We start from the raw sequence: 19,558 nt of genomic DNA, 5'->3' as shown, positions 1-19,558 counted from the left end.
TAAATTCAACCAAGTAATTTCCTAAAAGGATAATATTCGGCTTATTCATGATACTTTTTCTGTCACAAAAGTTTAAATAATACTGAAAGTAGTGAACGGTTTCTGTTATTTTACGCAAATTATTACATTTTTTTTTTGTAGACTTATCTACATTTTTGTGTAATTAATTTAACGCTTCAACCTAATCTTCTTACTGCTTATTTTCACCAAAAGCTGCGGCAACATAAATGTATGCTACTGATTAAGTATAGGAGTATCTAAAAATAATTAAAAAAAATCTACTTCCAAGCAAGACTTGTGAAGATATTAACTTAGAGGATTTGTCAAATTATCTCAAATCCATTTTTTTTTTTTAAGAAAAAAACCTCGGTTGTCGGATTCTGCAATTTGCAAAATCATTGAAGTAGTATGATTATTCATCCAACTATCAAATTATAGAATGAAATTTTATGGGCACGGAAATATTGGCATACATTTATCAATTCTTTTTGACAACTTATTTCATGATACGGCCATGTTATTTTTTCATCAAAAACTGCTACAGCATTCTCTCAGAATTCAACTTCAAATGTAAAGCTCTGTTTATTGACTCATTTAGGTCTAAATACCCCAAATATTGGCATTCATCCCGTAAGATTCTTCACAAATTTAACATCACCCCTGTACACCCACAATTTAAACTTGTCGATCATCACCGCAACCACATCCGATCATATGTCTATATACACAGCATGCCAATTTATCGAACGGTGCGATGGGTGTCAGAAGAATGGTGACAACCACACGTAAAAACTCAGCTACCCCACAAACCAAATCTCAACACGTGTCATGATCTGACAAGACCCGGTTACTAGCCGGCTTCCCGTTTTGCAAACATAAAACTGGTGGAACCGTTGGGGTATATAATTCACCGTAAGCCTGCCAGCAGAAGGGGTCGTACATATGAAATTGCTCTTTTTGCGGCTGCAGCTGCACATTTGTAAGGCTAATGTCGGAGCAAGGCGCATTATCACTGCACGCAAAATGAACCGGCTTTACTGTAAATGTGCCGCGGATGTTCTCGTAATGGACACCAGATATTGACACAGCCTGTGTCTGGTTACGGCATGAAGTGTGATCGCAGTAAAATTGGTCGATTATTATCGGTGTTTGCACTTCTGAAACTCTTATGTTGGAAAATCTTACATTCTCAACCAAGCCAGAGCCTCCCTAAGAAAATTAAAAAAAAAATGGTTAAGTTTAGATGAGAATTTTATGATATCTTTCTTCCTTTTTTTTAATGAAAATTTTGGAGTGAGTACTGTAAGCAATTTATGAAAATTTTGAAATCTTATATTAAACCATATAGGTACTGGCCAGTATTAAGTAGAAACATAGTATAACCTCAGAGAAAATCAAGATACGAAAAAATATAATAAATTACTAAGTAGAATAAAAAAATAAAATTTTCATCATATATTGGATAATATGGACTTAAGAAAAGGATGCACTGATGACATTTTGGCATTATTTTCTATGATACCAGGAACTACTTTATTTTTCTTCCCTTAAAGTTGAGTGCTCTGGATTGGGAAAAAGTTGTCTCCAGTTTTCTTACAAAATGGAGGGGAGACACAAACAGAAAATAACAACTGAATCTAAATGGAAATTAACAGGTAGATACCTGCCAAGTCTTGATCCTGACTGCGGTCATAGTATTATGCATGTTAATGTCTCTAACAGTAACATTTGCAACACAAGCCTTGGAATTATCCCTGCCAAGTCCACCTATACTTATTCCATGCCCGGGCCCACAATCCAGGCTGTGTACATTTATATTCGAACATCCCGTTTGGATCGACACACAATCATCCCCTACACACAAAATTAATTGTACTTATATGATATATTTATTTAATTATATAAACATGGATAAATTATTAATTAGATTTATGGTTTAACTGTGAATTTGTGGAATAGTGAAAAAGTAAATACCAACAACTAATAATTAGTTTTTTTTTTTTAGTACATATGTTTAGTGATATTAGATAGGAGATTTACATGCGTTAAAGTTTCATCACAAGAGAATTTTTCTGATTATGTTCTTATCACTTGAAAATATTTCCATATAATTGGAAAAGATAATAAAGCCAAAAACAAACACAGGGCTGTGTTTTCATACTTATTTGATCTGTATGCACTGGGGAAAAAAACAAGAACTCTATCATTTACTGGTTGCAATAAAACAAAATGAGAGACAGATTATTGTTGGCAATTATTGCTTGTATCCCTCTACACAAGCCTTAGTATTTATCTAACCAAGTGGAATAGAAGGGAATAGAAAGATCCTTAGTTGTACTTTTTTAAATTTGTTTTCTTCCTGAAGTAAAATTATATTTTACAATTTACCAGCGAAATTTATATGCAACAAATTAACCCAATATAGTTTTTAAAAGACAGATTATAAAAAATCAAGAAAATTTGCAAAAACATAAGTAGTATTTTACACCCTATAATTATGTGGAACAAATGGAATCTGGAGAAACAGCATAACAATGTAGTATTTTCAAAAATGTTTTTTTAAAAATACTCAAAAGTATGCAATAAATTTTAACTGAAAAAACTACAAATGCAAAGTAAAAAAAATGCCAGGATAAAAAAATATGGTGCTGACAAAAATAAAAAAGAAACTGAAAATTAAGGAGGTTAATACCACTGAAAGCATGCCATTTTTTAAAGGTGGATCATGTGACTATTTTATAACGAGTATATTTTTTTTTCATTTACAAGGAAAAAACGCCTTTCAATTCTACTTTCTTCTTTTTATGGGAGTATCTTTCAATGGAAATTTAAAATTCTCACTGGTACTTATGAAAAACGAAATTATGCAATATTAAAAGAAAATTATAGAGAACTCACCACAAGAGAGGTTACTGTGATGGATATTAACATCTTTGGAATTTTGCAAATGTATTCCATCCGTGTTTATGCTATCCCCAGGAGAAGAGATGCTGATATTATACACTGCGACTGATTCGCAATTATCAAATTTCAGGTGGCATTGTGGGCTATTTTGTATTGTTATTCCTGATACAGTCACATTGTAGCTCCCATAAAACCTCAGAGCCTGTATGAAAAATGCAAAAATTAGAAACAAAAACAATTCAACTTTGCATAATAACTAGAAATGCTGTTAATAAAATACTATAATGAAGGTGCAGATGCTCTTACGGTTGGTTTGATCGATGGCATCTTCTCAGTAAGCATTGCGTCTATCTGTCATGTTACAGTATAATTAAATTTTAACAAATCTAGTCTGAAAAAAAAAAAAAAATTCGGCAACAATGTATGATTTATTTTTTTTACATAACTTTTATTCCATAATGCTAAGTTCTTCAAGGATTTGTTCATTATTGACACAAAAAGGAGGGTTAAAGAGGTCACTGAGGCACATACCGGATCAATGTCATCATCGGTACCGGTCCACCAGACACTGCCTCGGCCTTCTATGACACCTTTTCCTCGAATAGTAATTCCTCTCAATTTTGTGAATTCTAACCATTGTAGTAATCCCTCGCCCCATGCTTTTGCGTTTGTCGGAGCAATTATTGTTCCTTCTAACTGTAGAAACACCGGTACCAAGAAATATAAATAACATGTTTAAAAAATAACTCAAAGGGAGATAAGTTCTTGAATCAAATCAGCAAATCATTCTGTTAATTTAGTTGCAGAATTCTCAAAAATGTATTAAATAAAGAATATTAATTGGGCCTTTTCTCCTGGGATTCACCAACTTTGGGCTAAAGTGATGAAATCTCTTAATTTAATGTTCTATGGAGGCCCCATAACAATCTAAAACAAAATGCTTCTTTCAAATACTCTAAATTGTGATAATGAAGAAAGAAAATATGAATGGCCATAGTCTAATTATTGTATTTTTTTTACTTACAAAAGTACCTGGAAAACAATGTTCGGCTTGCAATAAGGACCAGAGAATGAAATGGGCCCAACCAGAAACTGGTAATCAGCTGGTACCATTACTGTAGATGCTTCTTCCTTGCATGCCTCAGCCCATGCATCCTCAAATGCCTGTATTATGGTAACTGAATAACATTATTATTTGTTTAAAATTTTAAACTAATTTCAGATTAAGTTGCAAATATTGTCATTATTTAGTAAAAAAAATTGTCATGTTTTACTATTTGTCATCAATTATGTCATTTGTTTTACTAAGATGCAGCTTTATGTTGGGCTGAGATGTAATAAGAAATAGGAGTCTTCTCTGTTTTGAGGAAATGAAGATGCTCTCCTACCACAGAATTTAGAAATTGATAATGTAATGGATATCTCCATTAGTTACAAATGGAGGAGATCCTAATTTTCTGAAAAAGTCTGCGTATGTATACTGATTTGTCTGTTCTATATAGTAGTCACATAATTGCATTATGGGTGGTTGCTTTGGTAAATGTTAGTTATGGAAAAAATTAGAAATAAGTGAACAACCAAAAAAAAAAAAACAGCATCTTAAGACAAAGTGACAACAATATAATAATGCAAATTGTGATCTAATTGCAAAAAGGAACAAGCTGGGAAAAGGTATGACAGATATCAGAGAACTAAAAATTTAAGTTTGTCCTTGTTATCAGTTCACAGGTGTACAGTACATGCTATGTGCTGCATTTTAAGAATAAAGCCCCTGTTACAATAATTAAATTATTGTGTATATATTTGAAAATTAGAAAATATAGTACATAATGTGACTCAATTGGAACATTATTAATTCTTTGAATATTGCTATGTGTATTCCACCTGTATAATACACAATATATAGCTGATATATGGAATGAATATTTAAAAGTGATTTCGACCACCAATCAGAACACGCCACTTTGCCTGCATGTACCAGTACCAACTTTATTTGTCTTATGTACAAACCATGTACAAATTTAAAATGTATTTATGGTAACACTTAACATAAGTACATTCCAGTAAAGACATTCATCAAACATTGGTTAAAATCTCTAGAGAATTTGACATTTCAAGCTACTAATAAAATGTAATAGTTAGGACAAAGTGCTTCAATTTTAGCATGATTGAATATTAAAAAAAAAAATCTTTAATATATTTCAATAATATGATAATCAAGGGAAAATGTTGGTTTTGAAAAATTAGCATATTCGTGCAGAATAATTCTGAAATTTTGTTCCAAAAACATAGCATCACTAGTCTCAGCAATTTCAAATTGAGCTTGCAGAACGTGATAGAAGAAAAAACGATAACAAAGAAAAAAAAACAAATTACGGTACGAGACTCATACCAACAATGCAGTTAGCTAGTATACATGTTGTGATATAAATTTTGAAAATGTTCCCAGAGAACATAACAACAAACAGCAAAATGCAAAATATAAATATAAATAGGTAAACAAACCTTTGTATCATCACAAATTCCATCACCTTGAGCACCAAAATCAACGACATTATATATAATCGGAGTAGGGGATGCCGGGTTTGCTTTTCCCTGCGTCGGACTCGGACCATAACCTGGGTTTGGGTTTGGTTTTGGTTTTGGGTTCTGAGCAGGACTTGGCTTTGGTTTTGGGTTTGGATTTGGTTTGACCGCCGGTTTTGGAGCCATACTCGGGTTCGGACTTCCTTGCCCGTTATGTTGAGACCCGGTTTTTCCTTTTCCTTTTTTCTTTGTCAAGGAACTGGCAGGACCTTTCTTTGGCCTCCAATGCCTTCCTCTTCTTCCTTCACACAAATCAATTGAATTGCAACATGCAATGACAAGTAGAAGAAGCAAAACCAGGCTTTTAGTGCTTAATTTTCTCATCTTTTAGTGTTTGTTCTATCTGTGTGTGTGCTTTCTCTCTGTTGTATCTTGTATGGAAAAGAGTGTATGGAGGGGAAAGGGGGATAAGAGGAGAGAGAGAGTATGTGTGTGAGTGTGTAAAGGAGGGAAGTTGGGTTTAAATAACTACCCAAGAAAGAGATTGGTTGTTAGGTGAATTTTGTTTCAAGTACTAATAGAAAAGTATCATGGCATGCAATTGTTGGTTATACAGTTTGTAAAAAACAAAAGAATAAGTATGGTCCCTCTATATTTTCATAAAATAAGAAAATCAAATATTTTTTTATTTTTCTTGTGACGTCTTGTTCTTCAAAAGTTACTGTGAGAAAAAAAAAAAGGGGGGAAATTCACGTATACTCTTCAGAAACTTCGAAATTACGTATTTATTCTTTTAAAAATTCATAATGTCACATATATCCTTCTAAATTTTCAAAACTCACAAATTTACTCAATTTATTATATCTTACACACACTACATGTTTTTATTTTATTTTTAATTAAGGATGAATTGTGTGTACTTCATAAATTTAATATGAATTTTCATAAAATATGTAATAGATTTAATAATTTTGTGTGTTTTTGAAATTTTAGAAGAATAAATATACTATTATAATTTTAGAGAGAATAAATCATCCCAATTGAAGTAAATTATATATTTAGGTCCATAGATTAAAAAAATACATTTCATGTTGATTTTATTCTCTGATAAGGTCATTTAAATTTCTCTGAAATTCCACAATTGACTAGGCAACGAAGAGGTCCCCCCCCCGTGATCACTCAAAAAACTTTTTCTCAGCAATTAATTGAAGCAAATTAATTTATGAGAGAACAGTCCAGCTTTGTAACTGCCACAGAATTTAAAATGTCTTATTCGTCTCCTTTTTTCCCCTTCCCTTTATCTTATTTTTTTTCCTCCTTTTTATACTCCTCATGTGAGAATTAGTTAGAAAGTTTTAATGTTTTAAGACAAAATCCTCCTGCCACTTGTAAATCTCGTTTTGATTGCTCTCCTACCAGCAAAAATATTGACAGAACTATTTTAGCTTCACGCAGCACGTCAGTCATATAATTTTTCATTTTATTTTTATTGATCATGTACTGCGTGAAACTAAAAGGTTAAAATAGTTATGTCAAAGTATTTACTCTTCTCCTACATTAGCAAGAACATTTAGTTTCCATAAGTTATTTGACACTAACAATTAACAAATGAAGCTTGTTCTAATAAATAATACTAGGCTCAAGTTAATTAGCTAAAAGAAAAAATACATGTATTATTCATAGTAATTTTGTATTATTTTGTCGCCAGCTAACGTCTTCAATCTTTTGTATAATTTATTATTAAATTTAAAAAGAAATAATAATTTATATTATTATTTCAGTTCTGTTGTTTAAAGGTGCACACGCATGTGAATATAGAACATAATAGAATATATATAATAACCTCCATATTCATCAATCTTTGTAAAATTCTGTTACGTACAAAGATATAATCATTTTTGCCTACAAATATAAATACTTTCGGAACAAGTATTAAGATTTTTATTATTAGAAAGAATATGAACATATGAAATGAAATAATAATTTCCTCTCTTTAAAAGTAAATTCATTTGGCACCTGACCGGTCATGACCACTAGTTCACCATACCAATGACTCAATGAGGCAATCATATATATATTATGAGTTAGTATTTCGACACTTTAGATTTTACAAGAAAGACAGGTAGCATTATTTGCATTAACAATAAAATAATTTCGTATTAATTAGGGTTTGGAAAAGGCCAAAAGCCTAAGAGAGACACGTGAGTGGAATTATTAATGAAACCTTTGGTTTTTCTGAAGGCTTTCCTACGCAGTGATCTCTATGTTCAAGATGTGTGTTGCATGTGATCAAGTCAATGTCTACATTTTATACATATTTTAGTAGATAAAATTTATGTGTGTGTATAGTTACACTAAAATGTTCTATTAAGTACGACAAATTATGTACTTTAAAATTGTCTGTTCTTATGTTATATCTCGTAATCGATACTTAATAGGAATTTTTACTTTAAATTAATAATAAATAAGTTGTCAATTATTCTTTTAAATTATTTTTTTACAGTGGATGAGTTGTTAATTAATTTTGTAGTGAATTATTAAAAGTTAATTAGTGCTATAGGTCTATGATAGTTTCTTTTCAGATATTATTGCGATGAAAAGACAATTATTATTTTGAGCTTTGGATTATTGACATAAGAGCTTTTAAGTTTGTACATTTATATACCACAGTTGATATGTTGCATCTAACTAATGGAATAGAATTTGTTTATATTCCAAATTTAGATTAGTCTTAAATTATTGTGGTGGAGTTAATCTTAAGTTAATTCGAGTTCTTTTTTATCCACTTTTAATTTTAAGTTCATTTTTCTTTTTATTCTTTACAATAACTAGAGTTATTATTATTATTTTGTATTTTGCTAAAGAAAGATAAATATTTATACGAGGAAATAAATTTTAAAATAAAATAATTTAGAGATCTTGCATGCAGAAAAAACAGGAAACAAATAAATATTTCTTTTGAAATATAAAGACATGCATAATAAAATAATAACATATTAAATCGTGAAGAAAATTCAGCACAAAAAAGTTTTATTGTTTTAAGAATTTCCTTTTGTATTTACGCAAATAAAAGGCATTCTCTTTAACGGAGAGATATCATGAAAATGCATGAACCGCCTGAATATGATAAATAATAAAACATAAGTAATTAAGAAGGAATATATGAGAACATGAAATAACTAAATGATACAACATGTCCAAAAAAATTAAAATATTAATTTTCATTATATATTTCCAATTCACAATTAATTGATATAAAATGTTATCTTAGTTTTAAAAGAAGGTAGTTTGCAACTTTGCTCAAAATCATATATAACTGCACCACGCATGCTAAATTGCTAGCTAGCAAGCAAAGATAAGTGACACATGCAAACCAAACTCAAATCTCAAAACCAGCCGTCATTGATCCTCTCCATTTTAAGTTGTCAGATCCTCTCCAATACATTTGTGCGCTTTTTTTTTCTTCATTTCGCCAGATGTTTGCATATTTATGTCATGTGCAACTTGTATTAATTTTCTCCATTATATATAATTCGTGTATTTTTCATTAAAAAAATCTCTTAGAAATCAACAACGTGTATTCGTCTATTCGAGGATGATTTCTCATTTCTGTGGGCGCTAGAGAGAGAGAGAGAGCAGGCGAATAATTAAAAAAAAAAATAAAAAATTTAAGCTTGTAGTAGGCAAAGCAGAGCAATAGTTAAAAAGGGCTCAAATGGGTACTTTGGTTTGGCATGAAATCGTCACGGGTTTGAGATCCGTGCTTTGATATACTTTTGTCTCCAAATCCCAGTCATATGTGGCAAAGATAATTGTGTTGCATTGTCTCTCTTGTCTCTTACAAAGGGACCCACAAATTTCAACCCTCAGGAGGACACAATTTATTATTTCTTTAAGTATCATAGACCCTCAAGTCAGGGACACTTTATACCATGTAAAAGTCTGCTGAGACCACAGAAAATCCATTTTTCGATCAGTACTTGCTCAACCAAAAGAAAAACAACAGGAGAGAGAAGGTGTCTGGCCAAGTGGGCCCGTTTGACACACCTTTCATTCCTCACCAAGTGTCTAACAACCCCCTTGCCTTGTCACCAAAATAGTTAGGCAAGTATATCAACAGCTTATAATTTGAATAAAATTTGATACATGTTCTGTGGAATTCATAAATAATTATTTTTTTATATATATACATATATTACATTATAATTATTGAATTTTCAAATTACAAATTTATTTTTGTTGGTTATCAAAATTGTCAAGTTAATTTATTTTCACATATCCTCATAAATATATTATAAATGTTAGAGATATGATAAAAGTACTCAAACATAAATTAGGAATAAAAGTACTCAAATATATGTTTCATGTATTTATGATGAAAAATATCCTCATAAATATATTATAAATGTTAGAGATATGATAAAAGTACTCAAACATAAATTAGGAATAAAAGTACTCAAATATATGTTTCATATATTTATGACAAAACATATCCTCATAAATATATTATAAATGTTAGAGATATGATAAAAGTACTCAAATATATCCTCATAAATCATAATATATTATAAAAGCTTGATATATGAACATCTAGTTATTAAATCTATATTGAGCTATACAAATAACAGTCCTATGTGTTCATAAAAAAAAACAGCACATATTTCAATTCTTTCAGAATTTGAGATCATATTAATCAAGCTGGTGAGAGGCAAAGCAAATATAGCCATGCATACTGTAACACCGTGAACTTTTAAAATTCAAATTTAATTAAAATAATAAGTGGTTAAATCAAATAATATATATATACGTATATACGAAATTAGTGACGTGGATGGTGAAAAATAATTATACGATTAATTGTGTTAAGAGAGAGGAGCAATTGGAGTTATATAAATCATTTAAACAATATCGAACAAGTGGAGGGTTTATTTTGCAAAAATACCACTTACAAGTGGGGGCCCCTTGTCATTCCCTCCTCTTTCCCTCCTTCCTTTCCTTTCCTGCCCCCATCTTTTTTTCTTCTTTCCTTTGTTTCCGCCAAGAGAGAAAGAACGAGAGAGAGAGAGAGTGAGAGAGAGGCACCCCGGTGACCGTATTGCGCGAAAACGGAGATTTAGGAAGAGGAGCTCAAATCTCGCACATCCATCCGTTCCATTGATCCTAACGAGCACGGCTAGCGGGATTGACGAGCTTACCGAGTCGCGAGATCGCGGACCCTCTACGTGCCCTACGTAACCAGGTGCGGGGGTTCACGGGATCTGTTTTGGGGTTTATTCGTAGAACTAAATAACGGTGCATATTATTATATTTATGTTGATTGCTTGATTTAAATAAACTGTGCATAGCATGTTGAATCTCTGATTGAAAGCATTTGTTGCCGCATTGCATTAATTGAATTGTATAACTGTTAAGATTCTCATGTTGGTACGGTTTATCGATTGTTGATCTGTCGTTTTGAATAAGTGAGTGGAACCACAGTATGACTTGGATTGATTGTGTGAAGTGAACAGTGTATCATAGTGGAAAGTCTAGCTAGCTACTAGACTTTCATCCAGGACCCTTATGCGCATCTGGAGAATGGCCCTAGTGAACCCAGTACCGGTTGGGTAAGGGAAGTGCAGTGTAATTTTAGGTAGAACTGTGGTTCAGTGGTTCAGTGATTCAGGGAAAGTGTCAGTGATTTCTTTTTGAGAAAAGTGTTATTCTGTTGCATATTCGCGGAATATGCCCGTGTTTATTTTAAGTGATGAATTGATGAGATTGTATGACTTGAAACCAGAAAATAGAACTGTTAAGCCGGAGGTGATCGATAGTTGATATCTGTACCTCATAACCAGACTTATATATATTATATCTGTGAAACCAAATCTTTCTGGAAAATTCGTTGATTGATGTTGATGAGATGTGAATTGAAATCCGTTTGAATCTATTCCCGGTACAGGTGCATTTATTATTACTGGTAAATGAATAAATAGATGCCCTATTGCTAGTGTATTTAGTTCTGGTGATGGATTTCGCACAAATCCAGTAGCCCTTTAAATTCTGCACTGAGAAAACGGATGACAGGTTTTCTCACCCCCTCCCCTCGGGGAATTTTTCCCTTTGAACTGATATGTGCAGGTAAACGCGAGTGAAGTGGGACTCGGGCTCGACTCGTGAGTATAGGCCGAGCTAATAGGTTATGCCAAACCCTTTTTGTACCCATTTTGAATGTGTAGTTGAACCCGTAGTCGGTTATTTTGATGTATAGGTTGTTATCGAACCGTATTATGTTATAAAACCCTAACGGTATGTTTTAAATGGTTGTTATGATTTAAATGTTGAAATTGCATTTTAAATGTCATTAAAATTGCTAGTGAATGGGGAATAATTGTTTAGTTATACGGAGATTTGATCGGGTTTGAAAACGGGGTGAAATTTCACGAAAATGGGCAAAGGAATGAAAATCAGTACCCTTATTGCGGGCCGCAATAACCCTATTGCGGGCCGCAATGAGAGTAGACAGAAAAATTCGCAGCTTAACAAGCCAACCAGGTCATTGCGGGCCGCAATAAATTCATTGCGGGCCGCAATGAATGGAGGCAGAGGCTCCCTTCAGAGGCTGGGAAATTTTGGAACTTGTTGCGGGCCGCAATAAATTCATTGCGGGCCGCAATGAATGGAGGCAGAGGCTCCCTTCAGAGGCTGGGAAATTTTGGAACTTGTTGCGGGCCGCAATGAATGGAGTCAGAGGTAGTTTGCAGAGGCTGGAAATTTTGGGAAGGGTTGCGGGCCGCAACAGCCCTATTGCGGGCCGCAATGGGTTCCCAAAAATACTGTTTTGGGTATAACTTAGCCAAATTAAATCGGTTTTGAACCAAACTTGTGTTAAATCAAATCATATGATAATTTGACTAATCTGGACCGTCGGTTAAAGGATTTTCATGCAATTTGACTTCTCCAAAATAAAATTTTTCGTGCTCTATTGAGCGGTGCTTCGTAACCTCAGACAACGCTCGCAGGGGGCTGCCGCCCCCCTGCCACCCCCCGCATACTAATAGAATCGGGCCCACACACATAAACATAACAATTTATATATATATATATATATAAATCTACATGAACAAAACCGTATTTTAAAACAAAACTGCGCGACCCCCTGTTCCGGGGTGTGACAGTTTTAAGTTGGTATCAGAGCTCAGGTTTAAACCCTAACCAGACCGAACCATAACCAGACTTGATAGGATTCGCGAGTGAGGTAATCTAGATTGGGACGGTAGTGTAAGTTATTGTGAGTCGTAACGTGAATGTGTTGAGTTTTCAGAAATGGAGAGAACTCTCGAAGAGATGCTAATTGCGGCCTACGAGCGAGGTCGTAGAACTGAGCAGCAAGCTCAAGGACCACCAAGGCCAACCGTACCAGTAATTCCAGTGGTACCGGGGGAAGAGTTCAGACAACTCTATGAGGCATTCATGCGCCTTGCGCCCCCTCGGTTTGACGGGTCGGGAGGATACCCGGAAGCAGAGGAATGGATGGTGAGTCTCAAGGCTAAGTTCACCCTGTGCCGGGTGCCTGAGGTAAATAAAGTTGAGCTGGCAGTGCAGTTGTTGAAGAAGTCGGGTAGACACTGGTGGGAAGGCGTGAAGATGGAATTTGAAGGAATGGAACAAGAGATCCCTTGGACCTGGTTCGAGCAAAGGTTCGGGGAGCAATATTTAAGTGATCTGCATCAGGAGGCTCTGAGGAGCCAGTTCCTGAACCTCCGCCAGCGAGAAAGGTCGGTTGAGGAATACAACAGGAAATTCTTTGATCTGGCACGGTATGCCCCGGATGTGAAAGGGGATCCGGTAAGGTACCGAAGACAGTACTTAGACGGGTTGGACCCGGCCATTGCCCTAGCGATTCATCACTCATTAGCTGCTGGGGTTCCTGCCCTAATGAAACAAGCTGAGCAGACGGAGGTGTATCTCAAGAGGAGTGCACAACAGACCAATACCCGCAACGTGAGACCCAAGTTCGATCATAAGAAAGAAGCTAGCGGGTCAGGAACTCGACCCCAACCTGCGGGTCAGCCAACAGGGCAAATGGTGGTATCCGGGTTTACCCCGAGAGCCGCTAAACCGTGGTGCAATGTGTGCAGGATGGCACACACACAGTCAGACTGCCGCCGCCTCAGGGGTGCGTGTATCATGTGCGGCAGTATGGACCACTGGGCGAAAGACTGCCCTAGGTCTCAGTCGGGTGCTTGCCGCATATGTGGTGGCATGGGCCACTGGGCTAGAGAGTGCCCGAGAGCTCAGTTGAGTGCATCCGGGAGCGGTGGTTATAGAGGTCCACAGGGGCGTGGACAGGGAGGCATACCTCCTCTGCGAGGCCGAGGCACTCCACCGATGTTGAGGGGAGGCCGTACAGGCGGCCGAGTTGGTGCTCACGCGGTGCATGCGATCGAGCTGCCGGACAAAGAAGAAGAGCGGGCATCTGGCTCTGCTCAGACTGACTTATTGGCAGGTATTATTTCTATCTCCGGGGTTCTAGCTTACGTGTTGATTGATACGGGTTGTAGTCACTCGATCATATCGAGTGCTTTAGTTGAGAAATGTGGGTGGTTAACAGAGTCAAGTGGGAGAAGTTTGGATATCCGTACCCCTCTCGGTTCTACTACCAAAATGTCAAGGACCTGCCGAAACCTGAAAATACGAGTCGATGGAAGGGATTTTCCAGCGGACATGTTAGTTATGAATATCTCGGAGTATGATGCTTTATTGGGTATAGACTGGTTGACCAGACATGTAGCTACCATCGATTGTGTCCGTCATACAGTCCAGTTTACCCTGTTGAACGGTTCAACCTGTACCCTGAGATGTAGAGGAGTAAAGGAGGTGGTACCGTTTATCTCGGCAATTGAAACCAAACATCTGGTAGAGTCCGGGTGTACCGCATATCTGGTAATGGTGATGAGTGCTACCGCTGAAGTTCCGGAAATAGCTACCATTCCGGTTGTCTCGGAATTTGCGGATGTCTTTCCTGAGGAAATCCCAGGGTTACCCCCGGCACGAGAAATGGAGTTTAACGTAAACCTGATACCCGGTACCAACCCTATTTCTAAAGCCCCATACCGTATGGCTCCCGCGGAGTTAAAGGAATTGAAAGTACAGCTGGAAGAGATGTTAGAAAAGGGTTTGATAAGACCAAGCACGTCCCCGTGGGGCGCACCAGTGTTATTCGTGAGGAAGAAGGACGGAACTCTACGGTTGTGCATAGATTACCGGGAGTTGAATAAAGTGACCGTGAAGAACAAGTATCCGTTGCCTCGGATAGATGACCTGTTTGATCAGTTACAGGGATCATTGGTCTATTCCAAGCTCGATTTACGGACGGGTTACCACCAGCTGAGAATAAGTTCGAGTGATGTTGAGAAGACTGCTTTCCGTACTAGATACGGGCATTATGAGTACAGGGTCATGCCATTTGGGCTGACGAATGCCCCCGCGGCATTTATGGATCTTATGCAGCGAGTGTTCCGGGATTTATTGGACACTACGGTGGTGGTATTTATTGACGACATCCTGGTTTATTCCCGGACGTATGAGGAGCACGCGGCTCATCTCCGAGTTGTGTTGCAGCGGTTACGGGATCATCAGCTGTACGCGAAATTTTCGAAGTGTGAGTTCTGGATGAACCAAGTGGCGTTTTTGGGTCATATAGTGTCGGGTGAAGGATTAGCGGTAGATCCCGAAAAGATTCGAGCAGTGACAGAGTGGAAGAGACCAACCACGGTTACCGAGATCCGTAGCTTTCTCGGTTTAGCCGGGTATTATCGAAGGTTCGTATTGGGATTCTCCGGATTGGCCAGTCCTCTTACGAAATTGCTTCACAAAGGGGTAAAGTTCGAATGGGGTGAATCGCAAGAAAAGAGTTTCGAAGAATTGAAGCGTCGGTTGGTGTCTGCACCGATTCTTGCAATGCCAGTGACGGGAAAGGATTACACGGTGTATACCGATGCATCCCGATCGGGTCTGGGGTGTGTATTGATGCAAGATGGGCATGTGATTGCCTATGCTTCCCGACAGTTGCGATCGCACGAACAGAATTATCCGACCCACGACATGGAGTTAGCAGCGGTGATTTTCGCGCTCAAAATCTGGCGACATTATCTGTACGGTGTGAAGTGCCAGATTTTTACCGATCACAAGAGCTTGAAGTATATTTTTACTCAGAAGGAGTTGAACTTGAGACAGCGGCGATGGTTGGAGTTGATGAAGGATTATGACCTCGATATCCAGTATCACGCGGGCAAAGCAAATGTGGTAGCCGATGCGCTAAGCAGAAAGAGTCAGGTGAACCTGGCACAGATGATTACGAGTGAGGCACCGCTGATCGAAGAAATGAGAATGATGAGTCTGCATGTTGGAATGTCCCAGGAGTTAGCCATGGCTACAGCAACTCGCCTGCTTGGAGCAGAGGCGGGTACGAGTACGTCCGCAGGTATGTCCATCATTTCAGCTGCTATTGAGGTGAGACCCGAATTAAATGACCGTATTCGGGTAGCGCAACACGAGGATCCGAAGTGCCAAAAGTTCCGAGACCACGCGAAATCAGATCGAGAGACTCCTTTCAGGATCGATGATGAGGGTACACTGCGGTTTGGCAACCGCATCTGCATTCCTGAAGGTTCAGACCTGAAAACCCTAATTCTGACCGAAGCACATGATTCGGGGTATACGATACACCCGGGTGAAGTGAAAATGTATCAGAATCTGAGGCGATACTTCTGGTGGCCGGGTATGAAAAATGACGTGAGGAAGTACGTCGAGAAGTGTCAGGTCTGTCAGCAGGTGAAGGCCGATAGACGAAGGTCGGCCGGATTACTCCAGCCGTTGGATAGAAAAAGAGGTAAATTTGAAGTGATCACGATGGATTTTGTGAGTGGTTTCCCACGGACGACGGGGCGTTGTGATACGATATGGGTGATCGTGGACACACTGACCAAAGTGGCGCATTTTATTCCGCTCGGGCCTGATACCTCGGGTCGGACTCTCGCAGGTTTGTTTATAAAATTTCTCTTCAGGTATCATGGGTGTCCGCGCGAGATTATCTCCGATCGAGATACGAGGTTCACATCGCACTTCTGGAAGAGCTTCCAGGAGTCAATGGGCACAAAGTTGCGGTTCAGTACCGCGCACCATCCGCAGACGGATGGACAGTCGGAAAGGACAATTCAGACATTGGAAGACATGCTCCGGGCGTGTGCTTTGAGCTTTCAAGGATCGTGGTTGGATCATCTGCCGCTGGTGGAATTTGCGTACAACAATAGCTATCACTCGAGCATTGGAATGCCACCGCTAGAGGCACTCACAGGAGAGACTTGCCGTACGCCGTTGTGGTGGGGTCCGGCGGGTACTTATCTGCCTACTGGACCGGAAATGATACAAGAAGCGGCAGAGAAGACGCAAGTTATCTTGAGCCGACTAAAGTCAGCTCGAGATCGGCAAAAGAGGTATGCGGATGTGCACCGACGGCATTTGGAATTCCAAGAGGGCGATCACGTGTGGCTCCGAGTATCTCCAGTTCGGGGAGTACACCGGTTCGGTGTATCGGGCAAGCTGAGTCCGAGATATATCGGTCCGTTTCAGATCCAGAATCGAGTGGGATCAGTGGCGTATGAGCTCGGGTTACCGCCGGCTTTGAGCCGGGTTCATCCGGTGTTTCACGTGTCACAGCTTCGGAAATATGTGCGAGACCCATCTCACTGCATCGATCATTCCGACTTGTACCTCGATGAGAACTTGAATTATAACGAAGGACCGATGCGAATACTGGACCGGAAGGAGCAAAAGTTGAGGAACCGAACGATTTCGGTTGTGTTAGTGCAGTGGGGACGACACTCGGAAAAAGAGGCAACGTGGGAGCTGGAGACGAAAATTCGCGAGCAACATCCTGAGTTATTCGCCGATCAGGTACGTGGTTAAGTTCAAAGGATTGAACTTCATTTTTAAGTGAGGGAGAAATGTAACACCGTGAACTTTTAAAATTCAGATTTAATTAAAATAATAAGTGGTTAAATCAAATAATATATATATACGTATATACGAAATTAGTGACGTGGATGGTGAAAAATAATTATACGATTAATTGTGTTAAGAGAGAGGAGCAATTGGAGTTATATAAATCATTTAAACAATATCGAACAAGTGGAGGGTTTATTTTGCAAAAATACCACTTACAAGTGGGGGCCCCTTGTCATTCCCTCCTCTTTCCCTCCTTCCTTTCCTTTCCTGCCCCCATCTTTTTTTCTTCTTTCCTTTGTTTCCGCCAAGAGAGAAAGAACGAGAGAGAGAGAGAGTGAGAGAGAGGCACCCCGGTGACCGTATTGCGCGAAAACGGAGATTTAGGAAGAGGAGCTCAAATCTCGCACATCCATCCGTTCCATTGATCCTAACGAGCACGGCTAGCGGGATTGACGAGCTTACCGAGTCGCGAGATCGCGGACCCTCTACGTGCCCTACGTAACCAGGTGCGGGGGTTCACGGGATCTGTTTTGGGGTTTATTCGTAGAACTAAATAACGGTGCATATTATTATATTTATGTTGATTGCTTGATTTAAATAAACTGTGCATAGCATGTTGAATCTCTGATTGAAAGCATTTGTTGCCGCATTGCATTAATTGAATTGTATAACTGTTAAGATTCTCATGTTGGTACGGTTTATCGATTGTTGATCTGTCGTTTTGAATAAGTGAGTGGAACCACAGTATGACTTGGATTGATTGTGTGAAGTGAACAGTGTATCATAGTGGAAAGTCTAGCTAGCTACTAGACTTTCATCCAGGACCCTTATGCGCATCTGGAGAATGGCCCTAGTGAACCCAGTACCGGTTGGGTAAGGGAAGTGCAGTGTAATTTTAGGTAGAACTGTGGTTCAGTGGTTCAGTGATTCAGGGAAAGTGTCAGTGATTTCTTTTTGAGAAAAGTGTTATTCTGTTGCATATTCGCGGAATATGCCCGTGTTTATTTTAAGTGATGAATTGATGAGATTGTATGACTTGAAACCAGAAAATAGAACTGTTAAGCCGGAGGTGATCGATAGTTGATATCTGTACCTCATAACCAGACTTATATATATTATATCTGTGAAACCAAATCTTTCTGGAAAATTCGTTGATTGATGTTGATGAGATGTGAATTGAAATCCGTTTGAATCTATTCCCGGTACAGGTGCATTTATTATTACTGGTAAATGAATAAATAGATGCCCTATTGCTAGTGTATTTAGTTCTGGTGATGGATTTCGCACAAATCCAGTAGCCCTTTAAATTCCGCACTGAGAAAACGGATGACAGGTTTTCTCACCCCCTCCCCTCGGGGAATTTTTCCCTTTGAACTGATATGTGCAGGTAAACGCGAGTGAAGTGGGACTCGGGCTCGACTCGTGAGTATAGGCCGAGCTAATAGGTTATGCTAAACCCTTTTTGTACCCATTTTGAATGTGTAGTTGAACCCGTAGTCGGTTATTTTGATGTATAGGTTGTTATCGAACCGTATTATGTTATAAAACCCTAACGGTATGTTTTAAATGGTTGTTATGATTTAAATGTTGAAATTGCATTTTAAATGTCATTAAAATTGCTAGTGAATGGGGAATAATTGTTTAGTTATACGGGGATTTGATCGGGTTTGAAAACGGGGTGAAATTTCACGAAAATGGGCAAAGGAATGAAAATCAGTACCCTTATTGCGGGCCGCAATAACCCTATTGCGGGCCGCAATAACCCTATTGCGGGCCGCAATGAGAGTAGACAGAAAAATTCGCAGCTTAACAAGCCAACCAGGTCATTGCGGGCCGCAATGAATGGAGGCAGAGGCTCCCTTCAGAGGCTGGGAAATTTTGGAACTTGTTGCGGGCCGCAATGAATGGAGGCAGAGGCTCCCTTCAGAGGCTGGGAAATTTTGGAACTTGTTGCGGGCCGCAATGAATGGAGGCAGAGGCTCCCTTCAGAGGCTGGGAAATTTTGGAACTTGTTGCGGGCCGCAATGAATGGAGTCAGAGGTAGTTTGCAGGGGCTGGAAATTTTGGGAAGGGTTGCGGGCCGCAACAGCCCTATTGCGGGCCGCAATGGGTTCCCAAAAATACTGTTTTGGGTATAACT

The 19,558-nt window shown here is 38.2% G+C and overlaps 1 protein-coding gene across 2 annotated transcripts; it reads right to left on the bottom strand.

Moving 5' to 3' along the window:
- Positions 1–432: 432 nt before the first annotated feature.
- On the bottom strand, positions 433–5,980 carry LOC144546807 (polygalacturonase At1g48100-like). 2 transcript variants are annotated; one of them, XM_078295370.1, is made up of 7 exons: positions 5,410–5,980; positions 3,937–4,068; positions 3,436–3,600; positions 3,211–3,255; positions 2,899–3,106; positions 1,664–1,854; positions 433–1,209 (listed from the first exon to the last, which is right to left on the bottom strand). In XM_078295370.1, the coding sequence occupies exons 1-7, from the start codon at positions 5,812–5,814 to the stop codon at positions 817–819; spliced, it is 1,539 nt and encodes a 512-aa protein (XP_078151496.1). In that variant the 5' UTR covers positions 5,815–5,980; the 3' UTR covers positions 433–816. The 2 variants fall into 2 exon arrangements, with proteins under 2 accessions (XP_078151496.1, XP_078151495.1); XM_078295369.1 differs by lacking the exon at positions 3,211–3,255 and having other exon boundaries at positions 5,410–5,915.
- Positions 5,981–19,558: the final 13,578 nt, after the last annotated feature.

Source organism: Carex rostrata, chromosome 30, assembly GCF_964058835.1.
Source record: "Carex rostrata chromosome 30, lpCarRost1.2, whole genome shotgun sequence".
Classification (NCBI taxonomy): domain Eukaryota; kingdom Viridiplantae; phylum Streptophyta; class Magnoliopsida; order Poales; family Cyperaceae; genus Carex; species Carex rostrata.
This window is presented reverse-complemented; position numbering and strand designations above follow the sequence as displayed.